At 36.7% G+C, this 22,168-nt stretch overlaps 2 protein-coding genes across 4 annotated transcripts in view; both read left to right on the top strand.

Annotated features, from left to right (window-relative positions):
• The first annotated feature begins 355 nt into the window (after nt 1-355).
• LOC132140798 (NACHT, LRR and PYD domains-containing protein 3-like) overlaps nt 356-22,168 on the top strand; it is a 263,118-nt gene continuing 241,305 nt past the window's right edge. The window contains exon 1 of the mRNA XM_059549795.1: nt 356-389. The gene's annotated coding sequence lies outside the window, so the exon portion shown is untranslated. The remainder of the gene's footprint in view (nt 390-22,168) is intronic.
• Nucleotides 6,344-22,168, top strand: part of LOC132140837 (NACHT, LRR and PYD domains-containing protein 3-like) — a 31,725-nt gene continuing 15,900 nt past the window's right edge. For 2 of the 3 annotated variants that reach the window (XM_059549857.1, XM_059549865.1), the window contains exons 1-5: nt 6,344-6,368; nt 11,023-11,097; nt 12,335-14,269; nt 15,683-15,853; nt 20,460-20,633. In XM_059549857.1, coding sequence (XP_059405840.1) covers nt 11,024-11,097; nt 12,335-14,269; nt 15,683-15,853; nt 20,460-20,633 — 2,354 coding nt within the window. In that variant the 5' untranslated portion in view covers nt 6,344-6,368; nt 11,023. The remainder of the gene's footprint in view (nt 6,369-11,022; nt 11,098-12,334; nt 14,270-15,682; nt 15,854-20,459; nt 20,634-22,168) is intronic. The other variant, XM_059549873.1, reaches the window with a different exon arrangement.

Below are 22,168 nucleotides of genomic sequence, written 5' to 3'. Positions count from 1 at the left end.
TCTTTAAATGTTTTGTTAGGAAATGGGTCAAGGCAATCAAGAGTGCATGAAATATTGTTTAAATACTTCAAAAACACAGAAACACAGGGAAAAATGCAAGGGTTTTGGATGGAATATTAATCAACTTGCAGAAAGTTATCAGACTGAAAATACAGAGTGTAGTTTGTCTCCAGTGTGGGGCGAGGTAACAGCTTGGGACATTCCTGATGTAAAAATTGATTTGGAAATAATAGACAAGAAAAGGGACTGGGATGTAAGACCAGACAGAGTATGCTCTGATTCTGCTTCTGTGTTAACACCATTGCCCACACATCATTCACATAGGTGGTGCCATGCATGTTGACTGTTATGCGCCAAAAAAATAAAGAAGAGCCAATCTTGACGTTACGGTAAGTTCGTTCAAACATCTCACAGCAGGTATTTTTCGTCTATAAAGACCGTAAGCTGAACTGAAACACGTTAAATATGTTCGTTACTCGCCTGATAGCGAAGAGAAGAGCAGCGCGTTTAGGACAGTTGCAATAGGCCTGAAGTAGCCTACTCCCAACCCTCGCTTATCTCAGTCTCTTTAACTCCAATCAAACGGATCTAAAGTCATGTCAAGTCTGCTTTATTGTCAGTTCTTCCACATGTACAGTATATGCATACAGAGAATCGAAACAGTAGAGCCAAAAAATACAGATAAAAATACAACTATACAAGTATGTTATTTAAAAAAATAAAATAAAATAAAAAATAATAATAATATATATATATATATATATATATATATATTAGTATACTAATGTCAACACTGCGGTTAACTTAGTTTTATACTAGATTTTCGTTTGACATTAGCTCAAAAGCCCGTTATGTTCTATCACTCACGCCAAATCCGCTTGGACACTAACGTTAGTGGTGGAAGAACAACAAATCATGTTACTACGAGTAAAAGTAAAGACATTCGTTTTTACAAACATTTATTAATAGCATAGACTACCACTTTTAATATCAATATCACAAACAGGAAGACATTAAAAAATACGATTGCGACAATATATTGTTTATTTGTGTTTTTCAAGTCATCTTCAGGTAATAAATTAAGTATATGAACAATGCAGTGCTAATGGTATATGCAGTATAGAAACTATTCTGCCTTATTATGTGATAAAGTGTTTCTAGTATATATGCATTAACAAATCATTATTATTGACTATTGTCCAGCAGTAATCTGATTTCTAAGCCAATTAAAAACGAAAAAAGAAAAAAAAGTTTCCTATAAGTTTATGACCGGTAAAATTAAAGAAGTCTTTTCTGTTCGCCAAGCCTGTATATATTTGATTTAAAGTACAGCAAAACAGTAAACTTTTGAAATATTTTTAGCATTTAAAATAACTGTCTTCTATTTGAATATATTTTAAAATGTAATTTATTGTAATTTTAAAGCTACATTTTTAGCATTATTACTCCAGTCACACATCATGTTGATATTCTGATTTGCTGAAAAAATTAAATAAAATAAAAAAATAACATTAATTATTAAATGAAAAAATGAAAATTCTGCGCCGAAACCGAAACCGAAAATTTAGGATGCACTTGGCCGAAAACCGAAACTGAAGCCGAAAATGGCTTCTTTTAAAAACGTATATATATTGCTTGGATTTAATGGATCTGAATTGAAAAATCACAATGTAATAATCAAACTTTTATTAACAGTTACATAACAAAACATAAAATATTTTTTACAATAAATATAAATAATAATTATTCTTCAAGTTTTATGTTCCATCAAATAAAATAGTTTTTTAAAATTGTGCAAAAAAATCCACAATTTTGGAGATTTTTGCAGAACAAATGTTACATATTGCAACTTTGGTGTACTCTCGTATAGGGCTGTCACTTTTGTGAAAAAAAATCCTGTTCGATTTTTGAGACATAGGCAAAGTGTTCATTGAATCGTTAGTAAATTGCCTATATTTGGCGTTGATCCGTTTTTCAACGCCAAATATAGGCAAATCCACCGACAACTAAACAGGCATTAGGGCGAAAGAGGGCGCTTGAGATGCGCACAAGTCAGCAATGTGGACTGCCATAACATCAATGAAAAACATTACTGAAGGCTACATTGATATTATGCACTAATAGGCTCTGTGTGTGTGTGTGTGTGTGTGTGTCAGAACCTGCAGTTGCTGTGTGACGCGCGTTCGCTGCGAGCGAATAGTGACGAGCTGGACGCGCTCCGAGAGAAGGCCGTTAAAATCGATTCCCTGTTTTCGTTTTCGAAACTTGTGTTGGTTGGTCCGATCGATTGTGCAGCTTTTGTGACAAGCTTTTTTTGATTGTGACAGCCCTTTGACATGCTTAATGTTTGATAGGCAGACGCGTGATAACAGCTCGACCGTGAGTGAAACCTAAGCGCTTGCTCACGGATGGGAGGGGCGGGTGACATTCATTTTCGGTTTACGTTTTCGGCTGTTTTTTTTATTTCGGCCCGAAACCGATAATGCCATTTCGGCCGAAAATTTTCGGCGGCCGAAATTTCGGTGCACCCCTATTAATTATTATTATTATGTTGAAAACATCTGATTTATGTCATGTTTCTTGAAGAATAGAAAGTAAAAAAAAGCCTTTATCTGAAATATTGATATTTTGTAACATTCTAGATGTCTTTATAATCACTTTCGATTAATTTAAAACATCCTAGCTAAATAAAAGATTTAATAATTTATTTTCAGAAAAATAAAAATATAATGACTCTTTTAATGGCTGTTAAATTGTATAGTGTATAAATGTTACAAAAGCTTTTTATTTAACATAATTTTTGATCTTTGGATCTTTCTATTCATCAAAGAATCCTGAAAAAATAATTGTTTTAAATAATAATAATAATTAAAAAAGGTTTCTTGAGCAGCAAATCAGTATATTATGCCGAGTTTCCACCGAAATTACCCGGAACATTTGTACCAGGAACATTTTTACCCAGGAACTTTTTCCCCCCACTCCTGTTGCTTTCTGTGTTTCCACCTAAAGTACTGGGAAGATTAGGCAACTAGACTGGTGACCTAGTTCTGTACGTGTTTCTCAATACAAAGTACGATGATTTTGGACGTGCATCCTCGGTAGTTCAGACTTTGTGCATTCGACTCGGGAGTGTGATGTCAAATATTTAGTTCCTGAGGTGGAAACACACAGAGTACCAGCCCAAAGTCGCTAGTTCCTGGGTAATGTTCCTGTGGTGAAAACGCGTCTTTCTTTATAAAATATTTAAAAAAAAACCTTTCTGTTCAAAAACTGTTGACTGGTATATAGATTACAGAAATGTTATACTGTAATGTTTATATAAATATTGGCACTAATTTGTGTTATCTTACTATTATGTTTAGTTTTGATACACATGTGGACCTGTCCGCATTCAAGCATTTCATTCAGTGTTGTTAAACGACTAAATCATTAACAGAAGATTTAGTTCCCAAACAGTTGACAGTCATATGATTTTCATTAAAAACAATCAATCCTAAAATTTGTCATTAGTAAATTACTTTTCACGCCATTAGTTGTGTGCACACTCAAGCTCCAAGGATATCTGTTTTTGTGTCAGACTTATGTGTCAGACTTATGAATTCCCTGGAGAAATCTGACTGACTGTATCATTGAATCGGTGATCAGTCTAGTTTGTGAATTAATCTATTGTGAACTGATTTACTGACTGTGACCGCTGTCACATCTTGGAATGGGTGACAATTTCTCCAATTCAAAATAACTAGGGACAGCATTTTTAAGGGAATGTAATGGAATAAAAAGTCTAATATTTGGAATGTAGTGAAGTAAAAGTTTCTCAAAATAAAAATATTTCAGATAGAATGCTTGAAACAGATACTTAAAATCTACTTTAAGTACAGCAACTAAGTAAAAATGTTTTGGGGGTTACATACTGTACATAGTGCGGTGGACAGAAATATTGACACCCTTAATAAATGTGAACAAAAAAGCCTGTAAAAATACTGCATTTGAATTCTTTTGACCTTTTATAAAAAAAATCCACAAAATTCTAGCCTTTCATTTAACTAAAACAACTAAAAATGGGGGGAAATCTCATTCTGAAAGTATTATTTTTCTTCAAATACACATTGGCCACAATTATTCACCCTTTTATTAAATAATTTTGAAACCTCTATTTGCTAAGATAACCGCTCTAGAGATAGTCTCCACTATAATGTCAGATGAGGTTGGAGAACACCTGACAAGAGATCAGAGACCATTCTTTCATCCAGAATCACTTCATAACCTTCAGATTGCCAGATCCATGTTGGTGGTGCATCTTCTCAGTTCACCACACTCATTTTCCAGGGTTCAGGTCAGAAGACCTTCATTTTGTGCTCAGTAACACATTTTTGTGATGATTTTGATGTTTGTTTTTGGGTCATTGTTCTGTTGTAAGATACAAACATGGCCCATCATACGATTTCAGTCAGGTTTAGATTTTTTTTAAATCTGTTGTTATTTGATAGAATCCATTATGTCATGCATCTGAACAAGATGTCCAGGACCTCCGGCAGAAAAAAATTGGTCCATAACATTAAAGATACAGCAGTGTATCTCATTGTACACATGGGGTGCTTTTGAAGTTCCAGTAATGTCTGACAACTGAATACTGTATGCTGGAGTTTGTTTTTGGATGAGAGCATTTTCTTTTCTTGATTTCTTTCGTTTTTTTTTTTCTGGAAACCCTCCCACACAACATGTGGTGATGTTTCTGACAATGAGACTCAACCTTTTTTCTGTAGTTCTCCCACTGTGATCCTTGGAGTCTTTTGCCACTCAAACTCTCCTCCACACTGCATTAGGACGATATAAACACACACACTTCCAGGCAGATTCATTATATGTTCTGTTGTTGGGAAATTCTTAATTTACTGCCCTGAAGGTGGAAATTAGAATTATCGCATTTTGCAAACCAATTTTCCATCGTCAGAATAGTCACTCTGTCATCAGTTGTTAAACCGTAACTTTATGAAGTGACAAGAATACTTTTTGTACGCAAAGAAAATAAAATAAAGACTTTATTCAACAATTCATCTCCTCTGCTTCAGTATAGCACCATTTTGGAGTATCCACTGGACTCAAAAAGCATATGCTGTTCTGTGTCCGCCGCGCCAAATGGCGATTTCTATGCTTTGATTTGAACGAAAACAGCGTATCCTTGTGGTGCGGCTCGCATATTAATTTATACATTTTTTGTATCATCTCTTGCTTGAATGCTACATTTAAATATACCTACTTTACCTGAAAACAGTTAATTTCATTTTAACTGTTTTATTCTGTTTGTAACCTGCATCGGTGTTATTAAAAAACAAAAAGAAAAAAAATATATAAAATAACAAAAATGACTGTATCATGATATAAATAGTTGTCGGGAAATAAAATTACTCATATCGTGGAATACAATTTTGGTAATATTTCCCATCCCTAGCTCATGCCCTCAAGCCAAAAGATAATAAGCCAAAAGAGTGTGATTTATTTTATGACACTTTTTTTAGTTTGATGGGGCAATTGAGGTCAGTAATAACAGTCTAGTTTGGCTTTATAATTTTTAGCTAACTTACCAATGTAGCAAAGATCTATACATGCCTGTAGGCTCAGTAGTTGCTCACCATAGTCCTGTGTAGTGGCACTGTCATGTTTTTTTTTTAAGTTCAATTTATGGGCTTTTTAATGCTTTTAATGTGATAGGGCAGTAAAGAGAATGCATGGAAGCATTGGGTGGAGAGAGAGAGAAACAGGATCCGCAAAGTACCACAAGATGGGTAACAAACATGGGTTGCTGCATTTCGGAGCACTAATGACGAGGCTATCAGCGCCAATGGCATGCGATTTAAGAAAAATATATGAAAGTTGTATTTTTTTATTAATAGAGTTCCATGTGGAACATTGATTATTCATTTACTTTTCCTGTTGTTTTATGTTTTTGTTGTAGTATCGGTTCAGTAGTAGTATCGAGATATTTTAGTCAGGTATCGTATCGAAGCCAAAGTTTTAGTCTTGTGACAACACTAGTATTGAGTGGATATGCCACTGACTAATGTAAACACATCTTAATTTTGGTGTTTAAGAGCCACGTCTGTGATTAGCTGCAATGCTCAGTGCTGTTAAACACGTCATACTCTTTAGACAGGAGTGAAATTGTGGATGTGTTTGTGGCTGCTTCCAAAATTGCATAATGTCTTGGGTAGGTACTTATTTCCTACTGTATATAGTAGGAACGTATGCCATTTTAGATGCAGCCAGACTTACTGTTTTACCAAGGTAAACGTTTTAACATTGTCAGCCACTTTGTTCACTGTACTTTCTCACTTCTGATGTGATGGGCCTGCTGTGACCTTTGACCCTCTGTGAGTATCATGACATTGGGTGTGGATTTTTTTTACATGATGCTGCTGGACCTTCTCTTTGAATATTTTAAGAAAGAAAAAAAAGTTTCCTCACAGTCATTTAACTAAGTAAACTCTTTACAAACCTGCATGATTACTAGGGATATGCCGGTATCTAATTTTCCTGTTGCCGTTAATTGATAATGCTTTTATCACGGTATACGGTATTATCACGGTATTGAAGTTTTGTTTTAAAAAAGTGGTCATAATACATTATAACAGGTTAAATAACTTTTTTCTTATAACAAAAATAACTAAACATTTAAAACAAAGCAATACAGAAAAATATATAAAAGTTAAATGTTTTACACATTAAAGTGCAAAAGAACAATAAAAACCAATAGGTATCACTTTACAATAAGACCTCATTAGTTAACCTTAGTTAATACATTAAAAAATTCAAGCCAAGGCAAGTTTATTTATAGCACATTTTGTACACAATGGTAATTAAAAAATAAATAAAAAAAGTCATGAAGAAAAATAATCACAAAAATAAAAAGCAATTTAAGAAGTTGAAAATGAAAATGATTTATAAATTCACTTAAAATGAATTTAAGACAGTTTAAAAATAGAAAATGATTTTACATAAAATACAGTGCAATACATAAAATATAGTGTAATCAGTTCGGACATCGCGTAGTGCTCATTCAATAAATGCACAGCTAAACAATGAGCAATAGCTACATTTGCTATAGATGTTATTAATATTTGTTAAAAAATACAAGTCTTAGTTCATGTTACCTCATTAAATAACACAGTTGCATCTTTCAATTTTAACAATGTGTTATTAAATATTGGAATACCTAAAATTAATGAATGTTCAGAATATTTTTTTTCATTGGCAGTTTATGTTAACTAATGAAGCCATAATGTAAAGTGTGAATGAACAGTAAAAGATCAAAACACTTTCAAACAATATCTAGGGCATTTGTAGTCCAGATTAAAAAAAAGATGATTGTTTGAAGATAAATAGCCTATTAAGTCTAAATATGTCAGTAGTTGGCTCTGTAATAAACACCATAGGGAAAACACAAATCTGAATGGATATTTAAGATTATTTTTGTTTATCCCTCTGGGCTTCTTCGTAAATGGGTCACACTTAGCTTCCTCCCGCCCGAAAACGGGCGAAGCCTTAAAATTGTACTTTACTTTTTCCCAGGATAACCAATCAAATATATTTTTGTTCTATAATGTTTTCTGATTATTATTTAGAATTTTTAGAATTTTTTATGATACTTTGAATTAATTATATAATTTTTATGAGCTATTTTTTCCATTAGAATTAATATATCATTTTTTATTTTATATTTATTAAAAAAAAAATTTCAATAAATGCAGCATTTCACATCAAAATAGAGTGCCAGCCTAAAAAAAAAATGTTCCAGGAGAAGAACTTCATCTAGTGGCTTTAAAAAATAGCCACTTTTGTGTAATGTCCTGTACCAGCCTGTAGGCTGCCTATAGCTTCCTATATATCCTATATAGAAAGGCTTTTTGATTCCTTTTGTTGTTTTAGACATGATTTCTCTATCTTATTCGTTTTTTTTATTTAGATATACATTTAGATATTCTAAAAGATGATTACTTTATTTTCTTAACAAAAATGTTTAGATAAGTATCAGGTTTTGCATTATGATTACAATCAAACTATAGCATTTGGTTAGAAAGGGAACACAATGTGTGTGTGTGTGAGTGAATGTGTGTGTGTGTGTGTGTGTGTGTGTGTGTGTGTGTTGCATTTGAGCGAGAGTCTCTTTTTGTATTTTTTATTTATTTATTTTTGCATATTCTCAAAATTTGCTGTTGCAGTCTTACCAGTCTCTCTCTTTCTCTCTCTCTCTCTCTCTCTCTGTGTGTGTGCGTGTGTGTGTGCATTTGAGCAAGTTTTTTTTTTTTTCATTTATTGATTTTATGTGGAATATTCTACAAATTTGCTGTTGCAGTCGCCAGTTTATCTGTGTATGTGTGTGTGTGTTTGTGTGCGTGGGGGTGTGTGTGTGTGTGGGGGGGGGGGTCTTATTTGCACTCTTGATGTTCTAGAGTGTCACCCCTTCATTGCTGTACACTTTTTTTCAGCACAGTTGCTGATCTGTAGCTTGTACCACCAAAAGTTTCTCTGAGTTTTCCTATTTTTTCGTATTTCCCATTCATTTCCTATGTCGCCCGTTTTCGGGCGGGAGGAAGCTAAGTGTGACTTTTTTTTTTACGACCCTTTAACATATCAGAATCATCTCCTTGATTTTTTTGTGTGTTCATATAGGTAATACAACAAAAGTCACCAAGTTTCATCCCCATCCGATGAAGCAAAAAAATTAAACATTTCAAAACGTTCAAGTTTTCGCCCGTTTTCGGGCGAAGAAGCCCAGAGGGTAAGGGCTGCATTTAGCGCCATCTGCTGTCAGAGAGTGAATGTGCTTTCATTCAGCGCGTCTCTCACGTGTTCCTCCATGTGCTTCTCATGCGCGCTTGTTTACATCAGAGCGCATGCGCTCTTTCAAGCAGCATACAGCTGTGTTGTGCATTTTAAGCAGCTGATGGGAATAATATTCTTAAAATGCATTCCAAATTCGAAATAATTTGTAATGTATATTTATTCACGGTATTTAGAAGTGCCCACGATAACAATATCGTGCATATTAATCACCGCAATATATCGCATTACCGAATACCGGCACAAGTCTAGTGATTACTGAGAAGAAAACTATGCTAAGAAACTTACTATATCGGTTGTAAATAATATATTAGGGATGCACCGATACCATGTGATTCAGAACGAGGCCGATATGGTACTTTTATTGTCAGTATTCGTCGATACTGAGTAGCATTTGTAATCAGTACTGGCTCAGTATACTGTAATCACAAGATACTTTCTTTTAACCCTGAAGGGAACATCATGCAAAAATCGTGTAACAGTGATGAACAGATTTTATAAAATATAAATCACATTTTTATCATCTGAAACATGCTGCGACTTATATCCCAATGCCGCTCATATAATGCAGTTATAAAGGGGTCAGCTGATGTTGCTAAAAAGAACATTGTTGTGTATTTTGTTTAATGCAATGTGTTTATGTTTTCTGTATAATGTACATAATATTTTGCTCCTCTATGCTGCCCTGCCCTTCTAAAACGCATAAATTTTTACAAAGCTCATCGTTCTGAAAAGCAAGGCATACACTGATTCGCCAGTTATCCAGTGCATTGTGATTGGCTGAATACCTCAAATGTGTGATGGAAATGTTACGCCCCTTAACATACTGTGATGCCGTCTCCCGGCACGACTAGACAAAACCATCAAAACCCATTACAAACGAGGAATTTGTTGCATGCATTGGGGACATAATTGGTGATTATAATGACTTATACTGTGTTTTTATGCGTTCCGTATCATGCGCGTATACATAAAACCATGTCTGCATTTGTGATCAGAGAAACGACTAACAACAAGTGCTACTCTACACTGCTTAAAACTCAAGTTTGAATCACCAGTGGCAAATTCCTTAAGTATAAAAGAATTACTTACAGGCTGTGAGTCAGAAGCGGCAGACTGTCATTGCAAAGTTGGAACTGCCCCACTTTATAGAACAGCCTTTGAGTAGTGCACAGACTTATGTCTAGGAAACAGTCCTCCATAAAATCCATCACACAGCATCACACACTGCGGGGTTGAGTGAGTAATGGCTGGCGGACTTAAGAACAGTGCGGCTGGTGGATTCGATGAAGGAGCAGCTGGTGGGCTTGCAGCAACCACCCCTGGCTGGACTTAGATTTGTCCATGGTCAGAGCCGTTCCGATCCACAGCGTGAAGTTGCTGAGGACAAATATGTGCAAAGCGCATGCATATTTGTATTTGTGTAGAATGAGAGAAAAACGTACAGGCTGCTAGTTTCTGTTTCGCTTTATATTAAGTTGTGAATGCTTGACGTTTCAAATAAATTTTGTTTGTAGTTAATGTCCCTAGAATTTTTGTTTGGCTTATATTTAGTTTGATGCCAGATGATCCAGTGCTAAGTGAGCGAAAAGCAAGATCATGCAATAGAAGAGCTCTCTCTCTCTCTCTCTCTCTCTCTCTCCTCCTTTCTCTCCTCACCATCAAGTAACTTGTGCATTGTTTACTTATTTGCTTTTGACATTTCTAACTGAACTACAAACTTTAACAAACAAACAAACTTTAAGATGCTGTAATGTCTAGATGTGTTCGCTGTTGTAGTCATCACTTTTCATCTGCATGTTTTGCATATTGGATGCCCGTCTTCAACCCCTTATGGACAATTTTTATATAGCCAAAATGCTCCCAAATAACTTAATTTGCATCTTCAAAGGAAGACTGGGAGATTGTCTTGTTCCACCATGTTTTCATTTTGAGAGTTTCACATGTTGCCTGTGCTTGTTTACTCAGCTAGTAACAGTCTCACAGAGCATCCATTTGTCTCTTTCAATGCAAGTGAGCTGGTGCACTGACCCTAAGTTCAGAAGAGGGCAGAGCTTCAAGAGCTCATGCTCCAGCATTAGCAGAGCCTCCCTCTTAAAGGTCCCATTTGAGACTGATAATTTGCAGAAAAACAATATTTCTCTTTTTTATAATTTGTCTATTTCTATTTCTCAACACCATCAGCATGAAGAGAAAGAGAGCAGCTTCTCCACTGCAGCCCCCTGATCTCAGTGATGAAGCAGTGGCCTTTGATACTGTGTGAGTATATTTATGTAGAGAGAGACATTCAACACAAGAACAAAAAATATACACAGAAATAGCAAGAGGGAAACATACATTTTTTAGTTTATTACTGCAATGAAATTATTTAGACAGATTAAAAAACTGAAAATGTATTCCCTTTTTTGTTATCAAATATAACATTAAAATGAAAAACCGGATATAAAGAAAAATAACTGAAAAGGAAAAATTCAATAGGTGGTTTGTTAAATAAAGCTGCTTTGTTAAATAGTGCTCTTGTGTGATTCTCTATGTCTATTCACTTTTTGTCTAATTACACAAAAGTTAAGAGACACAGTGGGATTTCTGCATCAGTGAAATATTGACAGTAATAAGAAGTGTCTGTTGGCCAAAACCAATTTATTATGATCCAAATTAGCAATCAATCAAACTGTCTAAATGTGGTTGTTGTCCATCCATCCATCTTCTTCCGCTTATCCGGGGCCGGGTCGCGAGGGCAGCAGTCTAAGCAGAGAACCCCAGACTTCCCTCTCCCTAGACACTTCCTCCAGCTCTTCTGGGGGGACACCGAGGCGTTCCCAGGCCAGCCGGGAGACATAGTCTCTCCAGCGTGTCCTAGGTCTTCCCCGGGGTCTCCTCCCAGTGGGACGCGCCCGGAACACCTTCCCGGGAAGGCGTCCAGGAGGCATCCGGAACAGATGCCCGAGCCACCTCAGCTGACCCCTCTCGATGTGGAGGAGCAGCGGCTCTACTCTGAGCTCCTCTCGGGTGACTGAGCTTCTCACCCTATCTCTAAGGGATCGCCCAGCCACCCTGCGGAGAAAGCTCATTTCGGCCGCCTGTATCCGGGATCTTGTCCTTTCGGTCATGACCCAAAGCTCATGACCATAGGCGAGAGTAGGAACGTAGATTGACCGGTAAATCGAGAGCTTCGCCTTGCGGCTCAGCTCTTTCTTCACCACGACAGACCGGTACATCGACCGCATTACTGCAGAAGCTGCACCGATCCGTCTGTCAATCTCCCGTTCCATCCTTCCCTCACTCGTGAACAAGACCCCAAGATACTTAAACTCCTCCACTTGAGGCAGGAACTCTCCAAGCCACCCTTTTCCGACTGAGGACCATGGCCTCGGATTTGGAGGTGCTGATTCTCATCATCAGGTTGTTGTATGATTTCAAATAAGATAATTTAGTATTTCGAAAAGGTATTTTTATATTTGTTTTTGTCTGCTTTGCTTAATGTCTATCTTTCAAGAGGTGGGAGAGCTGACCAGATCAGATATGTGTCCTGTCAGACCTTCACATTCTCCTATAGTCAGAACCACATCAATTATCTTGACACAGAGGCAGCCCTGCAAGTTGATTCTCATCAACTAGTGCATGATGATCTGAAGAGAGTCAAAGACCAGCACAAAACCAGCATGAAGAACAAGTATGAGAGATTATTTGAGGGAGTTAAACTACAAGAGAATCAAACCCTCCTGAACAGGATTTACACACAGCTGTACATCATAGAGGGAGAGAGTGAAGGAGTGAATGAAGAACATGAAGTGCTACAGATGGAGAAAAGTTACAGGACACTCCAAGACACTCCAAACAACTGCAATGACATCTTTAATCCTTTACCTGAACCAGGATATGAGGATATGAGAAGAGAGAAGAAAGACACAATAAAGACTGTTCTCACTAAAGGCATCGCTGGAATTGGAAAAACCGTCTCTGTGCAGAAGTTCATTCTGGACTGGGCCGAGGGAAAAGCCAATCAGGATGTAGATTTCATGTTTGTGCTTACATTTAGAGAGCTGAACTTGATTAAAGATCATCAGTACAGTCTTCACAGACTTCTGCTTGACTTTCATCCTGAACTTCAAGATCTGGACTCAAAGATTTATGATGAATGTAAAGTTGTGTTCATCTTTGATGGTCTGGATGAAAGCAGAATTACACTGATGATTTCAGACAGTCAGAAAGTTTCTCATGTGACTGAGATTTCATCAGTGGGTCTGTTGATGTCAAACCTCATGAAAGGAGATCTGCTTCCCTCTGCTCTCATCTGGATCACTACCAGACCAGCAGCAGCCAATCAGATCCCCTCCAACTACATCAACCGTGTGACAGAGATTCAGGGATTCAATGACCCTCAGAAGGAGGAATATTTCAGAAAGAGAATCAGTGATGACCATCAAGCCAGCAGAATCATCTCACACATCAGAAGAGCAAGAAGCCTCCACATCATGTGTCACATACCCGTCTTCTGCTGGATCTCATCCACTGTGCTTCAAAACATCCTGAAACAAGATCTCAGTGCAGAAATCCCTCAAACTCTGACTGAAATGTACATCTACTTCCTGCTCATTCAAACAAAGATGAGGAACCAGAAGTATGAAGAGAGACATTCAGATAAACTCCTGCAGTCCAACAGAGAAGTGATTGTGAAACTTGCTGAACTGGCTTTCAATCAGCTGATGAAGGGCAATGTGATGTTTTATGAGGAGGACCTGAGAGAGAGCGGTATAGACGTCACTGACGCCTCAGTGTATTCTGGGATCTGCACTGAGATCTTTAGAGAGGAATCTGTGATTTATCACTGGAAGGTTTACAGCTTTGTTCATCTGAGCTTTCAGCAGTTTTTTGCAGCACTGTATGTGTTTTTCTGCTATTTACACAAGAACAGTGAGATTCTGAAAATGTTCCTGACAGGAAAGTCCAGAACTCAGTGTGAGAATGTTCCTCTGGCTGTGTTCCTGAAGGAAGCAGTGAATAAAGCATTGAACCATGAAAATGGACACCTGGATCTTTTCCTTCGATTTCTTCATGGCGTCTCACTGGAGTCCAATCAGAGACTCTTAAAGGATGTGCTGATACACACAGAGAACAACCCAGAGAGCATCAAGAACATAATCCAAAACCACAAACAAGGTCAAAAAAACAATGTCAGTCCTGAACGAGGGATAAATCTGACACACTGCCTTTTTGAAATGAAGGATAATTCTGTTAAAGAAATGAAGGCGCTTTTAAGATCTAAAGCAAAAAATAAAAGTCTTTCTCTTGCACAATGCTCAACTTTGGCAAACATGATCCTGATGTCAGAGGAAGTGCTGGTAGAGTTTGACATTAATATGTACAACATAAAATCAAAAGAGGGCAGAAAGAGACTGGTACCTGCTGTGAGGAACTGCAGAAAAGCTGTGTGAGTGTGAAAATCAAATAGTTTTGCAAAATGAACATCATTTGAAAGTTGTGAGGGGGGCTTGATGAGTATTTTCAGAGTGCGTGTTCACAAGCATAAAATATAATGGTCTGTGTCAGCTTGACAACTGCCTTACTGCAGTAGTAAACCAAATGAGTTTTGTGCCAAAATAGTTTTGCCCATATAAAAATTTTTATGTGGATATTGAGATACAAGTGAAGTACAAAGCTTTGTTTACAAAAGCAATAATTAATTAACAGACAACATCACAACCATGGAAACATTTGAAATCAAGCTAAATGAGAGAGGCGTGTGAGCTCATAAACTAAGTCATACACAGCTTTGTGTTCTGTTTTATGTGCAGGTTAATTCAATTTCTACAAATCTAACAATATTTCATAAATTGTTCCACCAGAACATATTTTTTCTTTTCCTAAATATTCACAGTGTCACCCTCTATTTTTGAAGTGCATTAAAAAAATATTTTCATGATATCCCCCATTTTAGATAAATTTGGCCAAGCTGTACTAATTAATTTAGTTAAAAGTATTTAAATCTTGGCCACATCAAATATAAAGGTCTTGCTCATTTTAAATATATAATTTTCTGTTTGCTATAATTTGAAAACAATTTAAATTACTTTGGAATACTGGAAGAAAACATGAAGATATGAAACAATATTTTCCTGGTCTAGTCCCACCGCCCTCTCAAAGTGCCAGATATATGATGGAATATACTATCTTTATGGAGAGATATAATCTATCCAATGTAACCGGTTAACATAATAAAGAATCATTTATATTAGGACAATATTAAATTAAAATCACCATAAAATATTTTGAATGGAATATTGTAGTGTTTATTCTAAACCATTTAAAACTTTGAGTGCCCAGAAAAGTGTTATATAAATGTAACAAATGTTATTATCATTATGACAACATTAGTCTTTGCACAAGGCTTACAATTTTCTTTTTTTCCATGAATGACTTAACCTTATGGAGAATGCACTCAGTCAGTCTCTCTCTCTCTCTCTCTCTCTCTCGTTTAGTGTCGTTGCTCATCCATGTGGTGGTTGTCCTCAATTAATAAAAACGTTTTTTATGCGAGGTTATTGGCAGGTATGCCGGTGGAGAGAAATCCCCTACAACTCACTCAGATAGATGTCACAGTAGAAAAGATAATCTCAACTTCTGTTTCAGTCCGACTTAAATATTTGTAATGGCATTCAGCTATTAAAACATTCCACAATAAAGTTCTGTAAAATTAAGAAAAAAATAATTGAAGCATCACACATAATCCTCACAAAATATGACTTTAATCATTCCTATTTTTACTTCCTGATATAAAGACCAGAGAGTGAATGGTCAGCCAGCATGATCTTTCCATGCATTTTAACCATTTCTCCCTTTTCAGATTAACATCCTGTAATCTCACTGATCAGCATTATGAAATTGTGGGTTTAGCTCTACAATCATCAAACTCCCTTAAAGAGCTGGACCTGAGTAACAATTATCTGCAGGATTCAGGAGTGAAGCTGCTCTGTGCTGGACTGAAGAGTGTAAACTGTCAACTCAACATACTGAGGTTTGGCTTCACATTTAATCTTCCAGTATGTTAACCCTTGGTGAACCCTCTGGAGCATTCAGTTGCAGCAGAAAAAAAACTTTAAATACTTTGTTGTTTTTGGTTGTACAAATAATGGTAACATATGATACAAAACTGTAAAACAGAAAAACTCTGTGAACTTTTACTTTTAAATGAACCATAGTTATTGAGTGGAGATCACGATGCCGGCTCAACATTGTGTTGTCTGTCAGCCATGGGTGATCGTTTATCGGTCCAACCCTAAAGATGACTCTTGTACGCGATCTAAACCCGATTTCGATTCATAAGCTCTCAAATCGATTCGATTTCGATTCTCGATTCGATCTTCTATTTCGATTTTCTATTAGAGCTGCAATCGGGCCTTAAAAGTTAAGCCCGACAGGACCCGAGCCCGACAAGTACATTTTGATTGACAGCTTTTTAAAAGCCCGAACCCATTTACAAGCCTACAATATTCAAATGTATGCATGCACAGCTCTTTTGCCTTTTGTCAGGAATGAGTCATTTATACATGTTTTAACATAATTTATACATGACTAACGTAATAGGCCACTTGGAAGTTTGAACAAAAAAATAAAATAAGTCATCTGTAACATCATAATATCTTAGCACTCTATAAATAGCATAGGCTCATTTAGCATATAAATAGGCCAAAGCACCAATAAAAACAAGTCTTTCTTAAAAAATTGAATTAAGATAAAATCTAAATTAAGATGGGTATTTGGCAATAACGAAATTAATTAAGATAAAGGCTCTGCCGGATTTGCTTCGCCATAGCAGCTGACATAATAAAGTAATAATGCCAACATTAGCTTATATAGCCTACTCTGTCTACATTATGCATTTAAGACTCAATTAATATTTAGTTATTATTTGAAAAACATTTTCTCACCAAGATTAGGTAAGGCCTAAGTGTTTTTGTGGAGGAAAATGATTGAATCCACTGTAGATTTCTTCAGTGCGTTCCTGCGCTCACTGATGGTGCATCCAGCAATATAACCCTCTGGCTCATTGTTCGAGGATTCCCATTATAAACAAGGTCAGAACTTTTCCAAACCACAGACTTTGCTTTAGTTGCTGGTGCTACCAAAACGTAATCGTCAGAGGCAAGCCTCTGTTTCAACTACTCAGCATACATTTTCGCATCTTTCTCGCGCTAATCGAAACACATTACATCACCGCTCATTTACCGCACAAGCCCAAGCCTGTGTAAAATATTATAAATGAAGCCCAAATCGAAATGAAGTCCGATCAGGTCCCGTCGGGTTCGGGCAAAGATCTTAAGATCTATTTTCTGTACTCGATTCTCGATTCAAGTCAATGAATATAGATTTAATACAAATACTATATGTATAAAAAAGAAAAGTGAACAGTCCACAACACTATCGTCGTCGTCTTGCTTAAGAAATCTAAAATGCTTCCATACCTCTGACTTTTTATCTGAAGGTGGCATCAACGTCGACAAAGCACCTGAAACCCTTTAAGCCAGTGGTTCTCAACCTTTTTTTTCCAGCGGGGCGCATTATGGTCCAAGTACAAGTCTCCAGGGCCGCACGCACATTACGTCATCAATACAAACCAACCTGATTTATAATATTATAGCCTAAATATTATCATATCTAATCGATTAGATTCATTGAAATAAATAAATAATTCTACTACACCTGACTCTGTCGGGAGCTGAACAATTTTGTGAAATTCGGCTCGATGTAGTAACAGCACAATGAAGTTGCGATTGTAAAGCCTGTGTTATACTTTCCGAATGAGCAATCCGAACGCACACACTGTCAGCGCAGATGCAGACTTCTTCCATTTATACTTCCGAAAGCGCACGCTGATGGTCCACTCTGCAACAAACGTGAACAAATAATTGCCCAGAATCATTGCACATCACTGTCTTTATATTCTTTATTGACAGATTGCACAGGTTCGATTGGCAATGAGCTTCTTCACACTGCCTGAACATGTGCAATTGTGCTTTTGAAGACTACTGACCACTCGCATCTGTCCGCGCGATCGTCTGCTCAGAGCCTCGGCACACATTCTCCGATGGCATAAGACGCGCACGGGAGCATGACTTGACGCGCGACATTGCAGAAAATGTGCGTTCACAAATGTAGCCTGTTGATCCAAATATGGAAAACACTTTCGAATTTATTAATATGAGGTTCTCTCCAGAGATGTTTTGCCACATTTCATCAATTAAGGATGATTACTGCGTAGTATATGGTGTTTCTATTTGCTTGAACTTCAAGTGAATTGCAAAAGTTTTGTGTGTGTGTGTGCTCAGCATATGTTGGGCCGCATTTGAATTAGTGACGGGCCGCGGGTTGAGAACCACTGCTTTAAGCACTGAATGAATGAATGACGGGTTCATTGGTAACATCGCACAAGGCACATAAGAGGGTGACATCTAGTGGAGAAGATTTGTAATTAGATTAATGCCAATCTTACGTTCAATGTGTGCGGAAATAAATATGGAAAAAAAATCGATTCATGGCCTTTGAGAATCGATTTTGAATCGACCACATTTAAAAAAATGATTATTCGAAAAATAAATTTTTTTACCCGGCCCTAGTGAAAATGTCAATATTGTCTAGCACTACCTTAATCCTCCTGGGCATGGAATTCACCAGAGCTGCACAGCTTGTTGTTTGAATCCTCTTCCACTCATCTATAGTGAGATCATTGAGCTGCTGGATGTTAGACACATGGTGCTTTTCCACCTTTTGCTCTATAGGGTTCAGGTCTGGAGACATACTTGGCCATGACTTCATCTTCAGCTTCCTCAGCAAGGCAGTTGTCATCTTGGCGGTGTTTGGGGTTGTTATCATGTTGAAAAACTGCCATTCTGCCCTGTTCCTGAAGCGAGGGCATCATGTTCTGCTTAGGAATGTCACAGCACATGTTGGAATACATGTTTCCCTCAATGAAGCGTAGACTCATGTGTAATTTTTTTTTTGAGGCCAGCTTCTGCACCTGATGCACAGCACGAGGACTCGACTTCTTTGATTGACCCTTGCAAGGTCTGTTCCAAGTGGAAACCATCTTGGAAAAACTTATTATCCTGGCCACTGTACTGTAATTCAGTTTTCGGGTGTTAACAATCTTCCTATAGCCTAGGCCATCATTGTGGAGAGCAACAATTCTAATTCTCAAAACCTCTGAGAGTTATTTTGCCATGAGATGCCATGTTGAGCATCCAGTGGTCCGTATGTGAGAATTGTATTCAAAGCACCAAATCCTAACTGCTCTGATACAAGATATGCAAATTTGTATGGTCCTGTCAAGCAAACAAAAACATGAACATGATGAATAGGACATCTTTGCTGTCACTTAGGGTGTACTCACTTTTGTTGGCAGCTATTTTGACAAAAATCTAAACTGCTTTACAATTTGCACATTGACTACTTATAAATAAGTTTCATTACTATAGTATTGTCCCTTGAGAAGATATACTAAAATGGTTGCTGAAATGTGAGGGGTGTACTCACTTTCATAAGATACTGTGTGTTTGTGTGTGTGTATATACAGTACAGACCAAAAGTTTGGACACACCTTCTCATTCAAAGAGTTTTCTTTATTTTCATGACTATGAAAATTGTAGATTCACACTGAAGGCATCAAAACTATGAATTAACACATGTTGGATTATATGTGGAATTATATACATAACAAAAAAGTGAGAAAATATGTCATATTCTAGGTTCTTCAAAGTAGCCACCTTTTGCTTTGATTACTGCTTTGCACACTCTTGGCATTCTCTTGATGAGCTTCAAGAGGTAGTCAACTGAAATGGTCTTCCAACAGTCTTGAAGAGAGATGCTTAGCACTTGTTGGCCCTTTTGCCTTCACTCTGCGGTCCAGCTCACCCCTAAACCATCTCGATTGGGTTCAGGTCCGGTGACTGTGGAGGCCAGGTCATCTGGCGCAGCACCCCATCACTCTCCTTCTTGGTCAAATAGCCCTTGATGCCTTCAGTGTGACTCTACAATTTTCATAGTCATGAAAATAAAGAAAACTCTTTGAATGAGGTGTGTCCAAACTTTTGGTCTGTACTGTATATATATATATATATATATATATATATATATTTATGAACACATACAAACCATTTATTGCTGTTTTGTCATCACATTGAACGCTAGGGAAAAACATGTTTTTCTTTTCTTATATATATATATATATATATATATATATATATATATATATATATATATATATATATATATATATATATATATATATATATATATATATATATATAACAAATTCAGCAAATTCAGACTTATAGCCCAATTACAAGTAACATTAGTCAAAACATAAATTGTTGTGATTAGTGTGTTTTTGTATCATTTATACAGTCCTCTATAAGGGGTGTTGTTCCACAGCATCCCCACATCCCGTGTCTAAAATCAAAAATATATCTTAAAACGAAGCATGTTAACATTAACAATTTTTTGCAGATCATCTGGCTGTTTGGTGAAAATTATGACTGTGACATTTGGCCTGCAGGTCACATCTTGAAGCACTTTTGTTATTGTATTATCTCTTTATTACATTAACACTTAGAATGCTTTTGTAGATTATCTGGCTGTTCGGTGACAGAAGAAGGTTGTGCTGCTCTGGCATCAGCTCTGAGTTCAAACCCCTCACATCTAAGAGAGCTGGATCTGAGTAACAATGACCTGCAGGACTCAGGAGTGAAGCTGCTATGTGCTGGACTGAAGAGTCCTAACTGTCAACTCAACATACTTGGGTATTAAATATATGTCTTTAACTCACAGTGCATAGCATTCTGTGAAACATAAAGCACCTGGTCTTTAATTAAAAAGATGAACTAATTGAATTTATTGGTTAATAGAAAGCTTGGAGCACATCAATCTCAATTTAATCTGAGGTGTTACAAATCAGATCCAAGGGGTACCCCTTATTTGAAAAAGCATATAGATAGTTGAGTATGTTTGGGAGTGGGGCAAAATACATTAACAAGAGTCAAGTCAGACATTCGACTAACATAATTACTGATGTTAACACAAAGGGGAAATTTGTAATGGACACCTTGCAGATATAAACGGGGTAAATAATATTTTATGTTTTGATTAACAGATAGCTAACAATTAACATTGACGAAACTGTAATTATATTTAAACATTTTTTTTTTACAATAGTGCTCTCATTATAACGTTAGCCTAAAACGTTTGCATGTTCTGCATTTCTGTTTTGAGCTGCGCGCACTGGAGATAACCAGTAAAGTGACGCATTTGATAGCAAGTTTTTAATCAATGGCATTCAATTCATAATTTCATACAGAATACACTTTGCTATTTATACAAAACATTTTTACTATTAAGACTAAAAGGCTGTTTGCAAAAAAGGCCCGAATGCACATTGTAATAAAGTCAATGTTCGATCGGGTAAGAAGGAAGGAGATCGGGGTCGGCGTTCTGAGGCTCGTGGGATATTTTATTACTTGAACAAAGAAAAACAATCGCCACATGCGCATACACTTCTATTAGTACTTTTCTACTTCACAATACTGCAGCCTTCATATCTTTGGGCTTCCAGCTCCTCCGTTTCTCCCTCCCAGGAGTCCTCAGCTCTCTCCACTCACCGGTCCTCAGCCGGCTTAAATACCGGTTCCCCACGCCAATTACTGGAACAAGATCCAGGTATTAATCGTTTTTCGTTGTAGTTTGACCTGCTCACACTGTGCGCTGAAGAGATATCACCGTAGTACTACAATGAAGAGCTTGACTCAAAACCAAATGCATCTTATGTCAAGTAAATAATATATCCACGATATATATACAATAAAATAAAATAAAGTTTTCACCATAATTTGTCTACATCACAAAGTTTAGATTTTTGTATCCAAAACATTGTATTCATAATGTGAGGCGCAATGTAAACAAACAGCTTTTTATTCAGTATTGTTAAGGTAAATTTTTTATGTCATGTCAGACCTTTCAGAAATGTTTGCATTACACTGTAATACACTGTCTTATTCACTAGTAGTGGTATGCATATACAATTTTGCTTACCTGCTGTTAAGAGAATGCAGTGCTTAACTAATCTGAATGATACGGCCAGTCCTGCTCCCTCAAAGTTTATAATTTTCACATGTTTGAGGCCTTGTCAGATTAAACGTTAAAGTGTTTTAATCTGTTGACTAGCACCCCCATAATGGGACTCACAGCTGAAAATTACCTACCTAACTTAAAAATTGTAATAGTTCCTGACTTCAGTCTGCTATACACACAATTTTCTTTGGAAAGAAGACCCTTTGGGCTT

Source organism: Carassius carassius, chromosome 1, assembly GCF_963082965.1.
Source record: "Carassius carassius chromosome 1, fCarCar2.1, whole genome shotgun sequence".
Classification (NCBI taxonomy): Eukaryota; Metazoa; Chordata; class Actinopteri; order Cypriniformes; family Cyprinidae; genus Carassius; species Carassius carassius.
This window is presented reverse-complemented; position numbering and strand designations above follow the sequence as displayed.